At 30.5% G+C, this 23,764-nt stretch overlaps 1 protein-coding gene across 1 annotated transcript in view; it reads left to right on the top strand.

Moving 5' to 3' along the window:
* Window positions 1-546: 546 nt before the first annotated feature.
* The window catches only part of LOC129220975 (protein Jade-1-like), a 41,606-nt gene continuing 18,388 nt past the window's right edge, over window positions 547-23,764 (top strand). The window contains exons 1-11 of the mRNA XM_054855411.1: window positions 547-582; window positions 695-791; window positions 2,935-3,024; window positions 5,747-5,803; window positions 5,883-5,968; window positions 8,759-8,916; window positions 17,380-17,418; window positions 18,436-18,596; window positions 20,800-20,858; window positions 21,417-21,506; window positions 22,973-23,154. Of these exons, the coding sequence (XP_054711386.1) occupies window positions 2,991-3,024; window positions 5,747-5,803; window positions 5,883-5,968; window positions 8,759-8,916; window positions 17,380-17,418; window positions 18,436-18,596; window positions 20,800-20,858; window positions 21,417-21,506; window positions 22,973-23,154 (866 nt within the window). The 5' untranslated portion in view covers window positions 547-582; window positions 695-791; window positions 2,935-2,990. The remainder of the gene's footprint in view (window positions 583-694; window positions 792-2,934; window positions 3,025-5,746; window positions 5,804-5,882; window positions 5,969-8,758; window positions 8,917-17,379; window positions 17,419-18,435; window positions 18,597-20,799; window positions 20,859-21,416; window positions 21,507-22,972; window positions 23,155-23,764) is intronic.

The raw sequence follows: 23,764 nt of genomic DNA, 5'->3' as shown, positions 1-23,764 counted from the left end.
TCGACCTTCAGAAACGATGTTCAATTCCTGAACAATCCACTTTTGGAGTCTTTCTGCCGGATCATTCATTTTGCTGACTTTGAAAAACGAGGTTAAAAACACAATCACTATACATTGAACTCAACGTATCATTGAATAAAAGGGCATTCCTTAAACTAGAATTGAGAACAAACTACAGTGGAACATACATCCTCACACCTTTCTTACAGCGTACAAGTGATTTTCAAATGTTGCGCCACGAAAATCGAAAAAATTAAATGCAGCTTACTGCTTCACTTCATTTCATCTGCTACAGTTTGCATTTGAGGTGGAGTTTCAAGATTTATGCGTCGGCGGAACTTATATTCTGAGTTTGATAATTAAAAAATTGTCAAACTCAATTGAAATTACTGAATTTAATCTCTAGTTATGTGGTAATTCATCCACATAATATAACTTTGTTCACTAATATTGGTGTAAGCCTTTCAACTAAACTGGTTCGATTTCCAAACATTTCATGAAATGGTGACAGCAGCAGAGAAGAGTGCAAATTATATGTCACGTGATCAAGTTTCGTCAGTCTATCATTTATGGCGCCAACAAGTAAGTTTATTTAATTAAAAAGAGAAAAATTTCGAATTTTAGATTTTTTCTTCATTACTTTTTCATCTTTTCTAAAAGCACAATGTAAAACCATTGAACTGTTTGGTTTCAGTTTTTAACCATTCGGATGGAACGTTCTTCCTGCATCTTGTTCAAACAAATATGGAGGCGCCCTCTTTACTAGTGATTAATGAAATCATGTAGTTCTGGTATTAGACATTTTCTCTTTATATTTGAATATGTTTTGATTTGATACTCCTTTTCTTTTATTGCTTTTAAATCAAGCTAGGAAATGATCGATAAATATTTCAGCATAGTGAATTATTGTTTCTTGTGCAGTAATATTGATATGGAATTTACATCTTCCTGTGAGTTTTTTTTTTTTTTTTTTTTCGCGTTCAAGGAAGCTTCACATATTCTGATTGTTAATGGAGATTATTTTCTATTATTATTTAATTATTATATATCATTTATTAAAGTACTTCATTGCGTATTAGTTGCGCAAAGACCATTTTTATACCAAAAATATGCTTCATTTTAAATGCACTTTTAGAATGTTGTTTACATATTTCCTACGTTGCTTTTACTCTAAGATGTCCAGAAATCGAGATTATTTTTGCGACTATTAGTTTCATCTTTTAATGTTGCTGCTGTTTAGTTAAGATTTTTTGCACCTTTTATTTTGCATTTATTATTTTTGACATAATAAAGCTCTGATCAGGTTTTTTTTTTGTAGATGTGTTTGTTCAATTGTTTTGAGTAAACCTTTGAATCAATATTTTTTCTAGGTTTTAAGTCTTGTTTATTATTATGATATGTAACTAAGGATAATTAATCAATAAAGGTTCATTCATTCCAAAACCTGTAATTAATATTTAATTTAGTGGTTTAAAGACAAATTTGCACTTGACTCATAATTGTACATTCATCTTTTAAAAATGTTATTTGAAGTTTTTTTTTTGCTGTCCTGTGAGTATATTGAAATAGAGTAACTGATTTATTGGTGATTGACCAGGCATGTCAGACTAGAGAGAGCTAATGGTTGCTGTAAAGTAATTACAGAGCAGGTGGCTGCAAGATTGTACACGAACAGGCAAGACACAAACAAAAGCAGAAAAAATAAAATACACATAAAATAAATAAATTAACAAAACACATTGACAATAATTGATAAAATAACTAATGAAGTAGAAGAGAAAACTAGTGGTTCTAATAGTTGTTAATCCCAGCAATTGGCGACAGGGCCGTTGTTAAATTTGTGGAATTCATAGGTTTAATCACTGAAATCTCAGCTGAAGGTGAATATACTGAGAAGTTTGCCACAAAATCATCTGCCAAATTATCCTATGTGCTCCTCAAGAAAGATGACATTGATGTTGTGCAAGCATCACAAAGTTGTAAAAATATTACCTCAGCCAAATCGCAAGTCTTTGCCCAATGCGCCTTTTGTTCATAAATTTTGTTCTGTAAACATTTTTTGTGGTTGTTTTGGATTAAAGTTTTTATCCTCCAATGCAATAATACTTAATTTAAAAAAATTTTCTCCATTAGTTACAGTGTAGTTCAACTTTAAACAGCATATACCCATTTTACCCCGAAGCATGGGGTAAAATGGGTATACGCAGGGGTAAAATAGGTATACCCCTTTACACTAAATTTAAAGCAAAAAGTTAATACAAACTATGTCCAAATTAGATCTAAGATACACAATGTATAGAATATTGAAGAAAAACACAATTATATTTCATGATATTTCTGCTATGGGTCATTGAAATAAAAAATGCTGTTTTTTATACCCATTTTATCCCAGGTGACCTTATATAACATCTGATAGACTCAACAAGACATCATCAAATCAACCAACCAGTGCAACCGGTTATTCTGTCTGAACATACCTTGTATATAAATCAATTTCATTAGTGTGCTAAGCTTAATTTTTTTTTTTTCGTTTAAAAAGTAAAACAATAAATTATGGTTTAAATGTACATATTTATTCAAACTAAATTATTAAAATTGTAATAACAAGCTTGCATTATTTTCCGGTGTCCCGGTTGATCATATCAGAAATCGGGCAAGCTTACGTATAGTGTTTAAAATATTTAATAAAATTTTAAACATTCAAAGCAGTTGTGAAATTTTGTTAGCATTTTGATGAAAAATGATTCTAGTAGAAACTTGGTTATTCTTCAAATTAAAAAAAAAGTTGAATAAAGTAAAAACCAATTTATTTGATTCAAATAAATGTGATATGGGTTTTTAGACTTGTCTTCCCTTTCTAACAGCATTGAACTGTTTGCTAAGACATGCATTTACTATTGTTAACTTCTGATTTCATATATTTTCTTATTTTAGCTTGCCTTATTGACAGCACATTTTGAAAGCCCAGTGAAAAAAGGAAAAGAAAAACAATGAAGAGGCCTCCAAATACAGATGTTGAATCGGGTAAGTGGAATTAATTTATTTTCAATCTTATAAATGTTCCACTGTTGGGAGTGTTAGATTTTTATGACAGTTTTTATTAACCAAAAAAAAAAAAAAAAAAAAAAAAAATCAATATTTGTAGCGGATTTTTTACAATCCCTTACAGGTTTCCAATTGTTCTCATTGGGCTTGTGTTAGCATTTTCTAATATCTCTGAAGGCCAATCAGAAGTTCAATTTACAAACTTGTTTGGTTTCTATTCCTATTTTTATCTTTTTAATTTGTGCCTATTTACGTTGTTCATGGTTCATATGCTTAAAAAAAATCTGCTTGAAATAAAAAGTTGAATTTTCCAAGTGCTGGAAAAGCGTTAAAATGTATCTTTAGTCCTTGAATTTTGTGTTTTATTCCAAAAAAGGTACATTAAAAAAAAAAAAATCTTGTGTGGAGGGGGGAGAGGAGCTAAGCCCAAAGACCATCATTTGGGGAATCAGGGGGAGCTAATTTCCCCCTTCATGATTTCAAAACATGTTAACAAACATATCTTTACGTATTCTGCTGCTTTCTTCCTTTTATATGCATTGAGTATGTACCATCCCTCCCCCCCCCCTCTCCACTCTTCTATGCAAATCTTTGAAATGAAAGGCTTGCTAAGCCCCATTCAAAAAATAGCACTAAAATTAAATGATGATAAGTGCATGTGGCAAGTTTGGTAGGACGATAAAAAACTTTAAGTATTGAAATTGCCGTTGCCCATTTCACTTTTACAGAAAAATAGAAATAAGGTAAACTTACAAAAATTTCACTGCTTCTTTTTTTATATGTGTAATTTATTGCTTTAGAAGAAGGCTAATTACCTTTAGTGAAATCGGAGGAAGGACAGAAAAGGTTGTTAATCGATCAATGCTCCTCTGAAATTTTTTAAAAATTATAGTCTTAAAAACGCAATTTTAGTCGATCTTTGATGGTGTTTGGAGAAGAAGGTCAATATGTGTGTAGGGGAGAGGTATTCAAGAAAATTGTAATATTGACATTAGAAAATGCACTTTTAGGCAGTTTTTGGTAATGTTACATTGTTAAGAGACTGAGTATTCCTTACAAATTATTTTTTTCACTACTGAAGTTAATTTTAAGTTATCTTAGGTGACTTAAGGAAGTTGAGTGCTTATCTTGGAAGTCTTCCAAGTCTAAAAAACTGAATTTTAGATTGTGTTGCATTGCAGTAGAGGAAAGGAAAGGAGATTTACTCGCGAAAATGTGTTCATAACTGAAGTCAGTTTTAGGCTCATCTTTGGAAAGAAAGGGTTTGAGCCAATAGTATTGCTGAAAACGAGAAAAAAACATTTTGAAACTGAAGTTTTAAAATGCAGCTTTAGGCTATCATTGGAAACGTTATGCTATTTGGGACGGGGTATGGGGCATACAGAGCTGTTTCGTAAAATGTTCAAAATTGAAGGCTTAAAGACGCAGGCAATTTTTCACATTTGGTAAAGACTGCTGTTCAGGTTCTTCACTCGAAGTCTTTAAAGTTTCCAAGGACCGCGCCCCTAGTTTCTGACAAAGCTGACATGGCCTCTCGTGGGCCCTTAAAAGTGAATGTGTGTTGGTTTAGAAAGCATCTTAATGCAACATTTACAAATTAAACAGTTGAGGTATCATCACGATTCATAGTTCAAATTAAACATAAACCATTGATTGATGTTGCGCTGAATAAAAGGCATAAGAAAAATACTGAACAGAAATATTTTTATTAAAAAAAAATGAAAAATGAAAAAATCCTAATTAGATTATTTTTGTCACATATTTATCTCACCAGAGAGAGCGCAACTAATTTCCTTCAGTTTTTGTCCTGAACGAATATAACTTTTAATTCATAACACACAGTGCCGCTTGAAACGATGATAACTCTCGCTATCCCCAAACTCCGAACCAAACTGAAACTTCCTAACTTCACTTGTCGCCAGGCAAGCAAGCTGCGTATTCGGAGTTGAAGGAAATTTTCAACTCTAGAATGAATTCAACTTCGGGATCCATGCACGAAAATGGGGTTTTTATGTAAGTTCTACGCATTAACGGATTTGAAGCCGGAATGATTATAGCAATGCCAGTACGAGAGTACTTTCATTTTCATGTTTTTTCAGTAGTTCATTGCAGCTCTTTGATTTGATATTTTTTGACTTCAATTGAAGACCGGAATTGAACCTGCCAATTACTAGAAAACCACTCGAGAGAGATATTCTCGATAAGAAGAGGAAAACACTCAACTTTAAGTTTAAATGATGCAGTTTGTGCCATCTCTAAATTCCAAAATTTCGTTTGAACAATTTTTTTTTTTGAGAAATATTTCACAAAATTAATTCATTTTTCATAAAATTATTTGATTTTTCACAAAAAAAGACCCTGTAAAAAATCCTGGACAGACCTCTGAATTTATGCTAGTGGTTAGATTTATATGAATTTCAAATGGTAAATTGTTAAAAATAAATATAAACTGAAAAAGTTAAAACTTTTATTTATTCAATTACAAACTATGAAATTTCAAATAACAAAATGTAAAATAATTTTCTGAGTTAAGAATTTTTCTGTACAAACTAGTTTCATAGGATCATGTATAATAGTTGTATAAAAAGCAAATTACTTTACTAAAAATATTCTTTTTTTCTTCAATACTTACTTTTTTTGTTGACCTCAATATCTGCAGTAAGAAAAGGTTGTTAAATTTATATTTAAAAAAATGTTCCAGCTTCATCTGGGTCTAAAAGACGTCGGAGAATAAGCAGCAGTGAAGATGAAGATTTAAGTATGTATGTTTTGTTAATTTTTGTAATTATTATGTCATTTTTAGTTGCAAGATAATAAAATCTGTATTTACTTTTCAGGAACAACTTCAAATTCAGGATTTACTGAAAATCCTCCCTTGCATAAAATTTATAATAGTTCAAGCAGGAAAGAAAAACCTGATGAGGTAAATTCATTCATCATTTTTATGTTCCTTAAAAAGTATGCTATAGTAAAAACTTAGGTTATAAAAAGCGTTTTTAAACATGAGTTTATTTGCATAGCATATTTTGTTACTAATAGGCAATTTCACTGTTACAGATGTAACAATCAGTATTTAAACTTGCACAATTTAAATTTGGCTTGATAAAAATGTACTTTTTTTTGTATAAATTTGATGTTATTTATATTATCTTTAATTTGAGTGCTGATTCCTTAATAACAATAAATAAACACAGCCTGATTTGGACTTAACTTAGAAAACAGCAACATTTCTATGTTTTATATTCCTGTGAATTATTCATGGAAGTACTTGTTCTAAAGAGTTGAAACTTCCTAAAGCCATAAAATTGTTATGGATATTGTTTGTAAAATTTATAATAGAAATTAATATATTTGTTACAGACGTAACCTCTCTGATAACTGCACAAAGCAAATAAAAGCATGTATGTACTAAGAATTTTTGTTTAGAGAGTGCAATGGTATAGATTAACGCATCATTTTAACATTCTAAGTTATACCTTATAGTTTTCAAAAATTTGGGGAGATATGTGGCAGGACTCCCTGCATATACCACCAGGTAAATAACTCTGTAATAAATAAATTGGTGCACCATAAGAAGTAATATTATCTTTGGAAAAATTAGGCAAAAGAAAAATTTGAAATTATCTAGTTATTTTTTTACTTTTTCTAATTCTTAATACAAACAACTGGGCGGGGGGGGGGGGGGGTCTATATGCCTAACTCTGATAAAGTCTTTTCCTGTGAATCTGTAACAGGCTCTGGGAGGAATTTTCTATGATTACAACATTCTTTATTACTGACCAAACATATTTACATCCAGGTTTATTTAAAAAATTGACAGCTGTTTATTATTTTGATGGATAATCTATAGATTAGGCATGTTTCTGCTTAAAGTGGAAAAAACTGTCCTCACAAAAATAAATTTTTGCTCAAGTCGCAAAATAGGCCTTATCTAGGGAGATCAGATGTACTAGTTTATTTTTTTTTTAGTAATTTTACTCTAAAAAACTTAATTAGATAATTCTAATCCAATTTTTGTTTGAACACATGTTTTGAAACTAAAGTATTCAGTGCATCAATGAAACAGTAGTCTAAATGTTAATTTTTTTACAAAATACTTTTAATGGAGAGTAAATAACAATAAAATAATAACTCAGTGACTTTAAACAACACTCATAACTATTAAATTACAAATTCTTTGTGTTAGTTTTTAACAAAAATGTAATATTTATTTGGCTAAGCTGTCAGAATGATAGAAAAAAAAATAATTTGAACTTTGACATCTTGAATTCAAATTATGTTTTTCGCAATCACGAGTGTGTGTGTGTATGTGTGTTTGTGTGTGGGGGGGTATTTGTTTGTGTGTGTGTGTCGGTGTGTATATGTATGCGTGTGTGTGTGTGTGTAGGCAAGTGACACAGCCTGGAGACTGTTTTCGGAAGGCCTGGGGAAAATAAAATCATAGGAATTCAAAACAGTCAAGTGAGAACAATAAGCAATTGTGATTGCTCAAAAAAGGGGGAAAACTTACATTGAACTATAATTTTATTGATGAAAATTATATGTAAAGTATAAAATACTTTAGATTTCATCTTGTTGAATGATCAAACTACTTGGTGAAAAATCTACTTGGTGAGCAAAATGTTTTTATGTTACACTTTTTTTCTCACTGTTTAAAGTAAATGCATTGATAAAACAACGTTTGAAAAGCTAAGCAATTTTCCATTATATAGTTAGGACAAACCTTACCTGGCAGCGTAATAATGCTGTGATTAGTATCTGCGCAGTCTTAACAATGCTGCCAGTTTAGTTTTCCCCTGTTGAAGAACATTCAATTGTAAGTTATTAAGCATTTGAATTTATTGCATCATGTGGAGGACAAAAAATCTTACATTGAGAGGAACACATACATATTTTAATAATCTTAAAAAATAAAATTGAATATTTAGTAACAATTGTAAAAATTCAAAAATTAGAATACCAGAAGTTTTGTTATATTATATTACATGGCATAGTCTGTTTTTATTGCCCATGCTGAACTTTTTTTATCGATTTAATTAGGAATAGGCTTTTGTTATGTTTGTAACATACTGCTTTTTGTTACGTCTGAAACAAAAAATGTTGCGTCTGTTGTGCCATTTTTTAAAATATAAAGGAGTTGTTATGTTTCAAACAATGGTAAACAATTACTTTAATAAATTGCTAAAAGGACTATAAAGGATTTCTTTTAATTTTGAATTTTAGGAAGTAATTACAAATTTTGTTAAATTTTTGTTTCAGACATTATATTAAACTTCATTTTTTTAAAATTTCAATTGCATAACTCTATTTTGTAAAAAAAAATTAAATAAGTGCATGTTAATATTGTGTCATGTTAATAGTTAAAACTACTGCAATTTTATAAATTTTTATTTTGTTATTAGAAATATGCATTTGAAAACGTGGTATTTTTTCCTGGTTGTTATGAACATCTGAATATTATATTTCCAACTAGGAAAAGAAAAGTTATTTTAACTGTTATTAAAAAAAACCAATGCAATATTCTGAAAATACACATTTTAAACTTTACATTGATACACAATATCAGCATAACTACAACATGAAATTCAGACCTACTAGTTTCTCTTTTCATGGAATTGTCCTAATTTATTACGAATGAAATGTAGAAATCAAGAGTGTTTAAATTATGTGCACAAAATGTGTTTCAATATATCATCAAACTTAAATTTTCCAGCTATTTAGAAAAGATTTGATCAGTGCTATGAAACTACCTGATAATGAACAGTTAGATGACACTGAATTTTGGGATGTCACAGACTCTTGGAAGCAAGAATGGGAAAGAGGAGTTCAAGTCCCTGTGAATATTAAGAACGTCCCAAATCCTGAAGTGAGGTAAGTGAAATGAAGAAAAATTTTCCCCTCAAAGAACAATAAACTCAGACCACTATTTTTATTTACCTATGGCTATTTGAATACTTAACTTTTTTATGTTATCAGTTTATATTGAAGAAGGTAATTCAGTCATAGTTCCGGCCAAATGCTCTCGGAAGCCCTCCTTAAAAATAGTCTAATCAATGAGAAAACTCCTGCCTGAGGAAAATCCAAAAAAAGAAAAGATTCCATGAAAGCACGGAAATAACTTTTTAAAAAAAATTGCCCTTGAAGTTGCGGAATAATTGAGACACATAGTTTCAATAGCAGAATTTTTCCCTTCACCTTTTCTTGTTTCATTTACAGTATGTATATTCAAATTGAAAAATGCATTGTATCCTTAAGCTGGATTTAAAGTTTTATTGGTGTGAATTAATGTTTTTTAATGCGTATTTAACTCAATTTTTTGTTATGTATGTTACCCTCAGTCTTCTTAATTTCATATAATTATCCTTATTATATTAAAATATTGATTTGAGTTTTCATATTATTTAAACTTTTGTGTAAGTTAACTTGTTTAATACATTAAATTCTCAATTATCCACGACCTTTCTCTTTCAAAAAAATTGAAATGAAAAAAAATGCCGATGATAAACTGAATGTAGATAAATGCGTACATTTTAACTTAACAAGAGCAAAATCTAGTTTTTTTTAGGCATTTCTATTTCTTTCTTCCTATTCCCTACCAAACTGTTCGAGATCCCTGAAACCTAATTAGTTGAAATCTAATTTTTTGATCTTCATTACTCACTGCTTTAGACGTACACTACTTACTGATTTTTAGATCTACACTAAGGTTCATAAACGAGGCACCGAATCAGTCTGGAAAAGTGCCTCTGCACTATGCATTTTTGGTGTAACCTAATTTCATTTGTTGCAGTTAATCTGCTTGCACGATATGCTTGCGTCTATGTGTGTAATTCGTTTGCAATAATGAGCGATCCTTTATTAGCTTTGACATTGCATTCTGTTATAGTTTTATCCACAGTTTGTATGTGTGCAAGTGCTATTGATTTTTTAAAGCTATTGCATACACCAGCACCGCTTTTACCTAATTTGCAGCTTATCAGCATTTAGATTCTTCCTTAATCAATTAGAAAATTATAAAATCTTCAAATTGACACCCACTTAATCAATATGTTTTATGCTCCCTTGAGGTGTTGAGTTATCAAGGATTCATTGTACCAGCTGTAAGTGACGGAATGGGACTATTTGGCGCGACCCATTTCAATACGACCTGTTAAAAAATCAAAATTGTATGCATGCAAATATGCCAAACATTGCTTCAAAATTCAAGATATCTTTTGTGTTTTAAGTTTTGTAAAAAGTTTTATGAATGAATATTTTTAAAGATGTATTTTGTTTTCTTTTTTAATATTAGTTGATAAAATATAAGTTTAAAAACATCTGCATAATTTTTCAAAGTAGATGAGTTAGGAGACAGCATTGACATTTTTCTATGAAATTTAAATTTAAAACTCATTGAATTTTTTTTCGAGGCTGATCATTAATTTGTGCACTTACTTAAAATATCTTTTCTGTAAAAAATTAAAAACTGTCAACTAATAATAAGATTAATTTTTTATATTTATCAATGTAAAAAGTTAACGTGTGTTAGGAAAATCACTCGTAACCCTGCTCTCTACAAAGTTTTAAGTTGTGTAGCGTGCTTAGAACACAGTATAGACAAGAAAAACTTATAAGACTACAAGATACAAATAATATTTATTGTGTAAATACTATTATTATATTATTATATATTGCTTTTAAGTTTTATAAAAACTAATACAATGAATAAAAAATATTTTAAACTTTTTTTCAAATTAAAATAAAATATTTTTGTGTCTATTTAGTTCCTGTAACTGTTTTATAGCTCTAAACTGTCGACTAACTGTTTGGTAACAAAAAAAAAAAAAAAATGTAATAATAAGAAACTATAATAATAATAAAACTTTAAAAAAAAGTAATTTGCAATAAATTTATTAATCGATTACAGAAAAGTAATAGTGTTTTAAACTAACTTTCAAAAATAAATGATTTTTTAGTCAATAAAAAAAATCAAACATTGCCCTAAATTTACTTTGATGTCCATACATGGGTTTGCACTAGTTAAGTCAAGCTTTTTGGTTAGTTTGTAAAGTGATTTCACAGGAAGAAGACTTATGAAATGATTTCCAATAGCTGCTACAACAAAGAATTAAACGCCAAAGAAACACAAAACGGCTCAGCATTAATAAAAAAAAAATTGAAAAGGAGGTAGGGCTGGTACTGGCATTATTTGATAATTTTTCAGGATATTTTCCTTTATGTTATTACAATAAAACATTCGTGAATCACAATTGGCCCCCTCTTTCCCCCCACTGTAATTTTAAAAAAAAATAATAATAACTAGCTTCTAGAGCGTAAAATTCATACTTCGTCCAGAAATCTTTTTTCTTCTTTGAACTAAAATTTCTGAAATTCAAAGTTCAGAATGCAAAAATCTTTCACCGAAACAGTCAGCGACGAATCGGCCAGCGCCCAAACGGCCACGCCGAAACAGCTGTGCCGAATCGTAACCCGTAAGCAGGGTTCGTACGCTCCTTAACCCATTCGATGATCAGCCCGAAACCCCTTAACGCGCATGCCGCAGATAACGAACGGAGTTGCTTTTTGTTACGTTGTAATAGCGCTTTTCTCCCCATTTTGCTCTCGGGATTTTAATGTTGTTTTTGCTGTTCAGCTTGCATTCGAAAATCGCTTCGCTTTATTAGTTTTTTGGCACTGAATTAAATAGTGCAATAAAATACAAGGTTGCTAATATGTGCTGAAATATTCATTAAATTTACACAGTACATAACGGAAAAATAATAAACAATAGAGGATAGGACGAAAAGCAATTATTTTTATAACACTAATTATTTTATTGATTTATTTTTCTTTTTGCTTTTATCTCAGTATATCATTCTTTTCTTTTTATACACTTAAGAAATCAAAACTGTTAAATGTAAGATGATCTACCTTTCAAAAGGGCTCAACAAATCATTCTTCAAACAATTGACTGATTGATCCCACCTGTGAGCAAGGGGTTTGAATTGACAAAAACGCTTTAACTGTGGGAATGATTTTCTAAGCGGATAAAAAGTATTCTTCGGTGCCTTTTGATACATTGTGACCCTTCAAAACGACCAATAAACACAGAGACATCTCTTTGCTTTCCGGTTCTTTTATCGTAATTGCGATGACTTTTAAATCTCTTCTGAGTGTCCAGATATCAGTTGCTCAAGCGTGGGAAATATTTTAAAGATAAATGATTACAAAAGATCAAAACTTGCGGCTAATCCCCTATTTCCCTAAAGGATACTTTTGTGCAAGCAACTAAAAGCCCCCAGCGGAAAGAGGAATAACAGAGACTGCCTGGGCGGATTCCCTAAGGAGATGTCCCCCTTGGTATCTTGCGGTCAACCCTTCCACATTATTTTCTTACAACAAAACAGTTTGAATCAGAAAGGAATTTCAAAGCAAGCTTTACTGCTTGTATTTGGGAACATGTCTTCAGAAGAAAAAAAAAGAAAATCTTGCTTGAAATCGAGTCGAATTGTTTTTCTTATTTTAAAACATATTTGGATAAATTTTAGTTAGTTTCATAGGATTATTTACTAATTAAGGCAACTTGATTATTGAAAGGAAACCAAATATTTATTTCTATTTTTAAAATCTCATAAATAAAGGCGCAATTAAAACATTGGAGCTATTTTAAAATAATAAATAAAATCTGAAAAAGAAAGGGAGAAAAGGAATGTTTCGTTTCGTATGAGTAAAGCGAAAATAACTCAAGATATTATAATTTCATTTATACTGTAGTATATATTTTATGTTTTGCATGGTCAACTATTACGTATAATCAATGCGGTCGTCATAATTTTTGTTTGTGAAATTAAAAATATTCAAAACTGTATCACTAAAAAGCCATCAAAGGATGCCGCGAATATAAAAAGTTAAAATTTAAGTTTGAAAATATCACGATTTAAAAATTAATAAATAATAAAAAAATAATAATAGTATACAAATAAATAAAAAGCGTAGTAAACACATTATAATTAAAAAAAACATACTCGTACAAAATTAAGATGTGTAAGATAATTTTTAAAAAATGTTGTGTAAAACAAATTATAAAATTTGAGGATTTTGAACAATTTAGTGAAGGTTGCTTGTGTAAGAAGGTGGGTTTTTGATAACAAGAATAAAAAATTCTGTTTATTTGCTTTATTCAGGCATGGAAATATTGTTAAATGTGTAAGGAAATATTTTCACACTTGTTCATCAGGAGTTCAAATGCCAGAATGCTAAGAAACAAAGCTTCCACGAAAAGATAAAAAATATAATGCCTGATTATTCAAAGCATTATACGTGTCCCATTTAGGAGTACTTGAAAGGTTAATATCTTAGTAAAATAAAATAAATTACAACAAGTTTCGTGAAATACTGTAAGTTACATCCCTTTTGTCTAAGGAAAAGAGCTTGATTACCGCTCCCCTAAAAGCACCAGAACCCAACAGAGAAGCGCAATAACAGGGTTCTGCCCCTGGAAGGATCGCCGACACATATTCGGCCGAGGCAAAAACTGCTAGAAACGCCGTGACGACACAGGTTCGTCGAAGGCAGTTAGGAACCATTTTCTTGCGACGAGCCTGAATCGGCCGGGGCAGTATTAACACAAACTGCGCGGCCGATCCTGTATCGGCCGGGGCAAAGAATGGGTTAAAAACTCCTCCAATACTCCTTCATTTAGGAAATTTTTTTGAAGGGCCCTTCAAACTCCTTCATTTTCGTTTGAACTCCTTCAAAATTCCTTCTTTCTTAGTTCAAGACTATATAGCTAAATAGTCTTCCTCTATGACAGTAACTTCAAATATTTCGATCGACAACTTATCTTTGTCACAAGAGCGATTTTAAAGTAGTATTTTCGTATACTTTTTCCTCACCAAGATGTGATTTACAAATTGATCATAGAAATTATAAAAGTTGAAGGTGAAAATATTATTTGATGACTAAGACACTTCAAAAATGAAGTAAACCATGCTCAAATGGTGCTTGGCTATTTTTTCAAGTTAAATGATTATTGCTTTTCCCTCCACCCCACTCTCAGCAGCAAAAGTCAGTTTGTCTAATTATTATTTAAATATTTAAAAATACATAAGCAGATGTACAATATTAAGTGATTGTGGTAAAAAACAATTGTTTAGCAAATCGCGGTTATGATATTGTAAAATGAATAAACCAAAAGTGATGTCATGCCTTGAGAGGGGAGATGGGTTCATGAAATTGTGACAAGGGGAAGAGAGAGGGTGAAAAAAAGTAACATCATGCAGTTATTGTAACAATATGTTTTAAAAAATATGACATGTGTCAAGAGGAGGAGTAAGATCGAGTGTAACACTTTGCGACAGGTGAAGGGGATCAAACATGTTGAAAAAAAAGTGTGACACCATTTAAGGACAACCCATTAGTACTCCTTCAAAATCTCATTTCACTCCTTCAGAACTCCTCCAAAACTCCTTCATTTTATTTCTGAAATTGAGTACGAACCCTGGTAAGTGATGTTTTCCATGATTCTGAAGGTTCTAGTTTGTTCTTGAACAGGGTGGCGACAGATCAGGGAGATCAGGGAAAAGTCAGGGAACTTTATTAATCAGGGAACTTTGAAAAAATTACAAAAAATCAGGGAAAATTGATTTTATGCAGAAATTTTTTTTTTGCTTTACAAAATTAACTATTAATTCCTTAAGTATTTTCCGCCAATTATCTGTTCAAAAAAAAAGTAAAATTAATGAGGTGCGATTATACACTGCCGCATATTTGTGCATCTTTTTTCCTCAATGTCAAAGTATTGAATCTTACTTATTATTGAATCTTACTTTAATAACCACAGGAAGAACTTCCTAAGATTACTTCTGTGTTTGTTAGGTTGTTTATTTTACCTAGCTTAAAATTTCCTTTTATGCTTTCAATGCTATGTAAAATAAACAACCATACAGGCAAAGAGGAAGCCTTCATTAAAGCCTTAGCTCCTTTGCCTTTATTCCGTTGTCTAGAAGTAATTAGCGTACTGTAATGACGATTTCAAGAAGAAATCTGTGGTTTTTGAATTAATACTATAAAAGCGTAAAAGTTATTACTTCTTCGCGTTTTTAATTTAATTACCAAAATTGAACTTCAATTAAAAAAAAAAAAACTTTGTTTTTTGCCTTTATACTATTTGTTGTCACCGCAGATTATAAAGGTTTTCTTTTCTTCAGACTTAAGTGATTCTTTAATTTTTTAACCAAGTTGTATTCTTCTTTTATATATTTCGAAATTAACTAATTGTTTTTGTTTTTTTTCTTGCATTTCAAAGTTTGTTACAAAAGCAATCTTAAGATTTTTTTTTTCGTTACATACTAAAATCATTTGAAATAGAATTAACTTGTGTACTTAAGTAAATATCTTTATTTTTTTATTGTTAAAATGCTGTATTCATTCATTAAAAACCTAGGTTCTTGATTAGAGAAAAGCTCCCTATGAATGGATGTCAAATGGTTTCATCACTTTTGCATAAATACATCAATTAGTTATATAAGAATAACTACGTTACTCCTATTCTTTCACTATTACTTGTTGCAACAACTATTATGCTGTTTGAAACCTTAGTTCAAAATAATTTCAATTACTTTTTAGTTCTATCATAAATATACGTATGTTTTTAAGAGTAATTTTAAAAGTTTCTTAAAATTCTTATGCTAAGTGGTTTTTGGAAGTAAAGTATTTTTTTTTTTAATTTTCTCTAATCTTTCCATTGTAGAAAAATTTAATATACTGTTTTGTAGGGGTTTTTTCCCTAAAAAATTGACTTGATATGTTTTTTTTTAACCATTTTAATAAAAAAGTAGCATCTTTTAAAAATATATCTTGAGTTCAACAATTTTACACAACTTAAAACGTTTAAAATACTGCATTTTATACAAACATACAATGGATTTCAAGTAGAGAAAAGAAAGAAAACCATTATTATTGGTAACGTAAATCAGGGAAATTTGGTGAACTTAATCAGGGAAATCAGGGAAAATTCAGGGAACTTTTTTTCACATTTCCCGTCGCCACCCTGTTGAATCTATGACGTCTTACACACGTCTGTTGACCTAGTTGTACAGCGAAAAAGTTTAACATGAAACTGTAGTGACTGAAATATTTTTTCATTGTTAAGAGAATTTTGTGATGAAAGATTTGTAGAAATAGGACAAAAATCAAAGACATTTTCCATGTCACCAAATTTTATTTTCATCTCATGTTAAATTACTAGTAGGTTGAAAGAAAAAAGCAAGTATGAAAAAATAGTTTTTTTTTAGGGGAGAGGGGGGAAATCATATCTTTCTCTTTTCTTTTTTAAGCATCTTTTAACACTATATGTCCAAATTGTTGGAGATCATCCATTGTTTTATTCATCTCTAACGTAGATACCATGAACTTCATCATTAATTCAGTTGTCAAATGTCATCTGATTCCACATAGCTGTAACAATTTGGATTATAAGCTACTGCAATGGATGAAGACGCTTAGAGAGAGGTGGAATGTGGCATAGATGAATCTAAGAGATTTCTTTGATAAATTTAGCTGCAACTGTAAAAATGATATAGATTAATTTCACTAGCTGTTCCCAGACCACATGAAAATTGCCCGTGGGCCACAGGTTGAGAAACATTGGCATAGATGATAGGGGCCAGGAAGAAAGACACGAAGTTAAGCAATTTTATAAACACATCCTACAGTTACTTGTACCTAACATACCACTGATGATCAAATTGAATTTTTTTCGTGTCAAACATTTTTTGTTTTGTGTTAAAAGAAAAAAAGGTTTCAGGTTTACTGATTTTTTATGTTAAGCATTTTTGATTTAAAAGTATTTTACTGTTTATAAAAACATGCTGAAGTGAGTTAAAAACAGCTAGGAATCTGCTCATGGGTTTGGTAGCTCTTGATGGTACTAGCATAAATATTCGATCTTCATCGTATTCCAGTATTTTCTAGTAATCTTAATTTTCCCATGACTTAGGTAGGGATTACAGGGAAGAGACTACCCCAAAATTAGAATTGTACATGTTGGCTCAAACTGCAGCAAATAAGTTGTTTCTACTGCAGTATGCAAGATGCAAAAGTTATCGCATAATAGTTAAGCGATAAGCACCTTAAATAAAACTCTTGCTTGACATCTGACATCTCCAGCCAAATATAGATACTAGGAGACTTCATTTGTTGTGCAATGAAATAACAAATAAATATTTTTTTGTTCATTGTTCAAGAATGAATCAGTTAATGTAGATTGATCAAAATAAAGAGATTTAATTGCAATTTTTGTGTTCAATTAGCTGTGTCTTCTTTTTTCAGTTATATTATTGTTTTTCTTTTTAGAATTATTGGAGGGAAAACAAAATCGCCTGCATTTAAACTGTAAGTAATAAAATTATTTTTTAGTTTGAAAAAAGTTATTTTGACTTAATTTAGATTAATGTTGCATAAACACAATCTTTTTTCTCCTTAAAATATTGGTTGCTGCAAAAAAAGTTTGAAAAAGAAAAGTTTCATGTTTTAATTTGCAGGTTGATAATGCAAAACTGTTTGCTTGTACTACCTTTCCTTGTACAAATTATGCTTTGATTGTAGGATTGTATGGATGACCGCTCATTTATATAAATGTTGAGTCTTTCAAACATTTCATGAGTAAAATTTGTCAAATGCAAAAAACTAGAATTTCACCACCCTTTGATTCTAATTTTGACGATTTTAACAGCTTAAAAGGAACCACGCTGCTAACACATGTACAATCTTGACAACTTATGCATTACATATAAAAATTATGTATTTAGGCATATTTTTGTAAGTATATTCAAGTTGACCTTTTACAAAAATTTTAGCGTTATGTAAACCGAGGCTTTTTGCATTTTAATTTTATTGCTGTGTATTGGTACTTTCATAAGTTTCTAGTCAAATTGGTACATTTACAAAATGTTTTTAAATTTGCCGTTTTTACAAAAATCCTCATTTTAAAATGGGTTTATTTTGTACTCTAATTGGCAAAATGTGCTCGTGGAGTAGATTTTGAATTGTTTATTACAAGCATTGTATGAATATTATTTCTCCCCTGTATATTAACTCATTTTTATCATATGTACGTGGAAAAAAGGTGTACCTGATTTTGTCTTGCTTGTAATTGTGCAGCAATCTTTTAGCATCTGTTTCTGCTTTGTTCTTCGTATGTTTTGCTTATTTTACTCATTACAAAGCATAGTGAGCAACAATACAAGGGTATCTTTGCATCCCTTATTGCTAATCAATCAGGAAACTTATTATGCAAAAGAAAAATTAAGGTGCCTAATAGTGAGCAAAAGTATGGTCTCTAAAAATTTGGTATTTATTTTGCAAATTATCTTAACTATTAATGTTAAGTTATATCTTTGAACATTTTAGGCCCAAGAAGCTGATTAGAACCAAGGAAGATAATTTCTTTTCCAGTGAAATCCATGTTTTATCAGACACTGCTAAAAAGTGTGAAAGTATATGCAAGTATGATTTGGATGACCTAGATTTTGAATGGTTACAGCTGCTCAATGAGAGACGTGACGACTTAGGTATGTACCTTGTCTTTTGTTATTGTTTGATTTATATCTTCTGTCTGTGTGTGTGTATTTTGTATTTAACTTTGTTTTGGATTGATCCTGAGTGGCTTTGCTTCCAACCCTCTGAAACATGCCAATATCTAGAACTAGTATATCAGAAAAATAATTCAATTTAGGCAGTGAGAAGTAAATGGACGTAATTGCCAAAATTACAAATTTGGAGATTAATAGTACAAATAGTAGGAGAACCTCTCCTCTATTTTGGGGCAAAAGATAGTACTAGTAGCCATTTTAGGTGCTGTACAGTATGATTTAGGATGAATTTTCAATGTATGTCTACCTATGATCTGAACTTTAAATGAACTTTGTTTATTATTTAAAAAGTCTCTGGATGATTTTAAATGCTAAAGTTCCCTTCTTTGCATTGACAAAGGGATTCCTTGAAACCCCCCAACATGTATCTGCAATCAATTTCTTAATTTGTACTTGATAAATGTTGTTCATTATTGTTACATTGTCACACAAAAGCATTTGTTCATTTCATCGCTATGATAACGTTGGTGTCTTAGTGCTAACTGCTGTAATGTAAATAGTGTTAGTGCTTGCTTTAAAAAATGATCTTTATATAATGAAACACAAACTCCACATTTGTATGTTTGGAGTAAACTCTGAAATTAGTGGACCGATTTCGTTGAAATTTTCAGTTTGTGCTGGAAGGGTTTGTAAACTGTTTAAAAAAAAATTGATGAATAGTTCTTTCTTTGTTCAAAATTTAATTTTTTGATATAGAAATAGATCTTACTGCTCAAAATAATTATTGTGTGGTCTCAATTTTCGGTTCATTTAGAAAGAGCAAATAAATAAATAAATAAAAGAATAATACATCTTTAGAACATTTCTATGCACAGTATAAAAGAACAGAGACCCCCCAAAAATTTAGCATTTTAAGTAAGGGAAAATCAATTTTCAATGCAACATTTGAATCATTGCTATTTTTTCTCAAATGTGAACAAATAAAATTCTTTAACTTTTCAAGTTTCTCCGATATTGGGGTACCTCAAGTTTTCCTCTTTTGATTATTATTTGTCACTTGCTGTCTATTTAATTGTTTGTGCAGCTGACAATGACTGTAAATGTTATTTTTAATTTTGCATTTCCATTTCTGTTGTATCTAATCCAATCAAAACCAAGATTTATTGTTTTAATGTAGTTATAAATAGTCTAAGCTTATGTTTCATAATTTCTTTGGTAAGTGGAACCCATTTTAATATCCACTTTTTTTCACAGAACCTATGGTTTATCTTTAATAGTATCAGACATGTGATTTTTCGGTATTTTTACTAAATTCAGTGTTTTTTGACAGGGCAAAATACTATTTATGCAGAAAAAAGAAGGGGCATTGGAAGTTAAATTCGACATATTCCAGCTAATTTCATGCATCCAATTAAAAGTTTGCTATTCAGGTACAAAAATACATGGAAGAGCTTTCAGGTGTAGTACAATGTACTAACAGTGTTGTGTTAGTTCACACAACCATGCAATTTCAGTATATTTCATCCTGTTTGGATTACATGTCTGTAGTATAGTTATGGAATGCGACATTCATAGAAGGCTTACTTGCAATAAAAATGAGAAGTATACTAAATGATACTTATTGTCATCAAAAAGTAACACAATTGTTTTCATAATTATTAAACGTCATTTCAGTAAAAAATTTATTACTAACGTAGTCACAGGCATGCATAAATTTTGCCATTTACAAGAAACAAGTTTTATAAGTCACAATTCCACAGTTTGTTATGATGTTTCCTCTGCTGTTCATTCAGTAAGTATTCATTGAATGTTTCATTCAAAACTTATTTTTAATGATTTTTAAAGTGACTTTTAAATAAAAAAGAACGTTAAAAAACTGTAACTTGACTAAGGCAAAAAACACTAAAAGGTAAGAAAAATGGTAAGTGCTGTTTAATATTGTCTTATTGAGTAAAACAAGTCATTTGGTATGTTAGGTATTCCTATTTATTTAGTTCTATTGAATCCTCTGTCACTTCCCACATTGATAATAGTATAATTTAATTCAAATGCAGTGGTCGTGCGTTGTCAACTACAAAAAGCATGCATTTTAATTTGATACATTTGATTATTTTTGTACTGCTGAAAATAGAATTGTTTATTTATGTATCTATGTGTACTAATTTTTCATTGTAATTTTCAGGTTTGTCTCTTGTTACTGAAAATACTATGGAGAAAGTTTTAGAAGATTTTGAGACACAGGTATTTTAAAGAGGTTTTTTGTAAATAAAATTTTTTTCTGAATGAAGTGCCAAGCTTCTAGACAGGTCACTATTTCTATAAAAAGTCTTTTTTTTTCCTGAAATTTATGACCAAAAATATATTTAAACTTTTTTGAAAGCTCTCCTATAGTACACAAAATAGCTCAGTTTTCAGCTTCCAGTATTCTTATATTGGCATAATTTCCCATATCGAAAGTTATTTGAATGTTCAGTTCCAATTCAGAACACTAAATACTTTTCATTTAAAGGGAAGAAAAAAATGTTTAGAAACAGTGAAGGAAATGGAAACTGCAGGAAAATTAGAAGTCGAAATTCAAATTTTTAAGTGATGACAGGCACTACTGTCACCAAAGAGTCATCGGAAAATTTTAGGTTCTTATAGGTTTCAAGCTTCTGTTTTATGGAGAAATGAGTTTGTTGTTTTGATAAATTTTAGAATAAGGTTTATATTTATACCAAGTATGATACAGTGCTAATAATAAGATACTTTTTATTTTGTTGAAATATTGTTTTGATTTTGATTTATTTTATTTTTCAGTGCTCGAATAGATTTCAAGATGCAATAAAAAATGAAAAAGGACTTGGTATTGAATATGATGAAGGCGTTCTTTGTGATGTTTGTCGATCGGTAAGTAATAATAACCTAATACTTAGACTCATGGCTTTATTTCTTTCAAAAGAAGTTTGGGGGAGCCCTAAATTCTTTAGCACTTTCTTTTATGTGAAAACAACCTGAGTTTAGCCCACAATAATAAAATTTGCATGAAATTGTAAATAAATTTGGGAGGTAAACTCCCATACATCGCCCTGCTCAGACTGTGGAACGAAGGTATATTTTTTCATCTAATGGGGCTGCATTAGGAAGTCTCTTTTTTCAGACCTAGTTCAATCCCTTGATAAGGAACCCAAAAATTCTTGTGCCACCATTTAGACACAAATGTCCATGGCAAAAATGTATTCCTTACAGTTTTTTAACTTTAATTTTCACTCCCAAAATAATATTAAATACAATCGATAGGCGCATTTGTATTCAAAATCAACAAGAGAAATTACATTTACGGTCAAGAGATTTTGCAAGTGAGGTTAATGCAGTGAGCAATTTCTTTATGCAAAGAGTGTGGCAAGACCAAAAGTAAATCTGTAACCACGTGATTGAAAATATAAAAAGCTTGTTGCGACTATGCAAGCGAGTTGCTTGCCACCATTTTAAGTTTCTTTGGTTATTATTTTGTTAAATGATATGTATGTGCAATATTTTAAAATCTAGCAGAAATTATTATTCTATTTCACATAGTGATCTATCTCATTTCAGCTTGTACTTTAAGCTATGAAAACTGACCCTACAAGGTGGGCGTTTTGAGCAATATTTGTATTTTAAAAATTTCCCAAAATGTGAACCTTAAAAGATAACCAAGTAAATGGCCCAAATCTTTCAATGCATAAGTTAGAAAACATGGATGTACTTGAAAACTATAGTTGGGATAATCCTAACCTGGCAGCATCTTAAAGTTGTGATTAGGATCTGCGTTGCCTTCACAAAGCTGCCAGGTTAGGACTGCCTCAACTACTGTTTATTAAAAATAATGATGAGGGTAGTGTCCAAAGGTATTGTTATCCTCTGAAGAATATTTTAAAGTAAATGAAGCTTCCAAATACATTGTCATCAGCAGAAGAATATATTCTAATGTAATTTATTTGTGTAAAGTTTTGATGGTCCAATTTTTGACCGATTCCGATCCGAATGTTGACACCGCGGTCCACCAGTTGCCGATCGCTGCTCTAAGCCAGACAAATACTTAAGGTTTTTTTACATGCTACTTTATCATACAGCATGGACTACGCTGGATTTACATATAAGCTAAATAAGCCATTGAAATTTCAAACAACAATGTGAAGGGGAGGGTGATACCAAATTCAGCTCCTTGATATATCCACTGCATTGTGCATAATCCCTCGTAATTCTCTTTTAAGGTGCCTTTTGACTGATTTTTAAATCAGTAAATTCAAGTAAAGAGAGTTTATTTGTTATAAAATAAAATTTAGTGGTTTTTCTTCAGAATTTCCATTTTGGTATTTTTTTTCTTCTCATTATAGCCTGACTGTGAAGAAGGTAATGAAATGGTTTTCTGTGATTCTTGTAATATTTGTGTTCATCAGGCATGTTATGGTATTACGGCAATACCGGAAGGCAGCTGGATCTGTCGACCTTGTGCCTTAAACATAAAACCTCCTTGTATCCTCTGTCCTAACAATGGTGGAGCTATGAAAAGTACTAGGTAAAAACCTTTTTTGTTTAAAAAAGTATTTGTTAAAATTGTTTTTTGCAAAGTAATGAATGGTTGCACCAATTGTGTATGTATATTGTATTTCATCCAAGTGATTATAAGGGTTATTTAGAAGTGGATTTTTTAATGGAGAATGGTATTAACTATTTAGCAAATGCGTTCTGAATTGTTCAGTATTTCATTTGCAATAGTTTATATTTTTTGAATTTAAACCTATATTCTATTCTTAATTTTTATAGATTTGTAATCTCCCCCTCCCATAGGGGGAGGGGGTGGCTCTTCCCATGAGCCTCCAGTTGAAATTTGCAAAATTTGAAGTAATGTAATGAACAATATTTTTTTTAACTTTTGATTGAATAGGAATATTATACGAAGTAATATAAATTAAAGACCAGATTTGTACCAGTAATAAATCACTAATTAAAGCTGGTCCTTGTTTGCCTTTCAATCATTATTTTCAATTTCTAAAGAAAATACGTGTAACACTTTTGATCATTTTCAGTATTGGTTATGCTCTCTTTGAACTTGTTAATTTTACATTGGTAGAAAATATAATGTTATAAAGGACTAAGCATATAATATTGTAACTTGGGACAGAAAT

This window comes from Uloborus diversus, chromosome 4 (assembly GCF_026930045.1).
Source record: "Uloborus diversus isolate 005 chromosome 4, Udiv.v.3.1, whole genome shotgun sequence".
Taxonomy (NCBI): Eukaryota; Metazoa; Arthropoda; class Arachnida; order Araneae; family Uloboridae; genus Uloborus; species Uloborus diversus.
The sequence above is the reverse complement of the archived record's forward strand: the minus strand, read 5'-3'. Positions and strand labels throughout refer to the sequence as shown.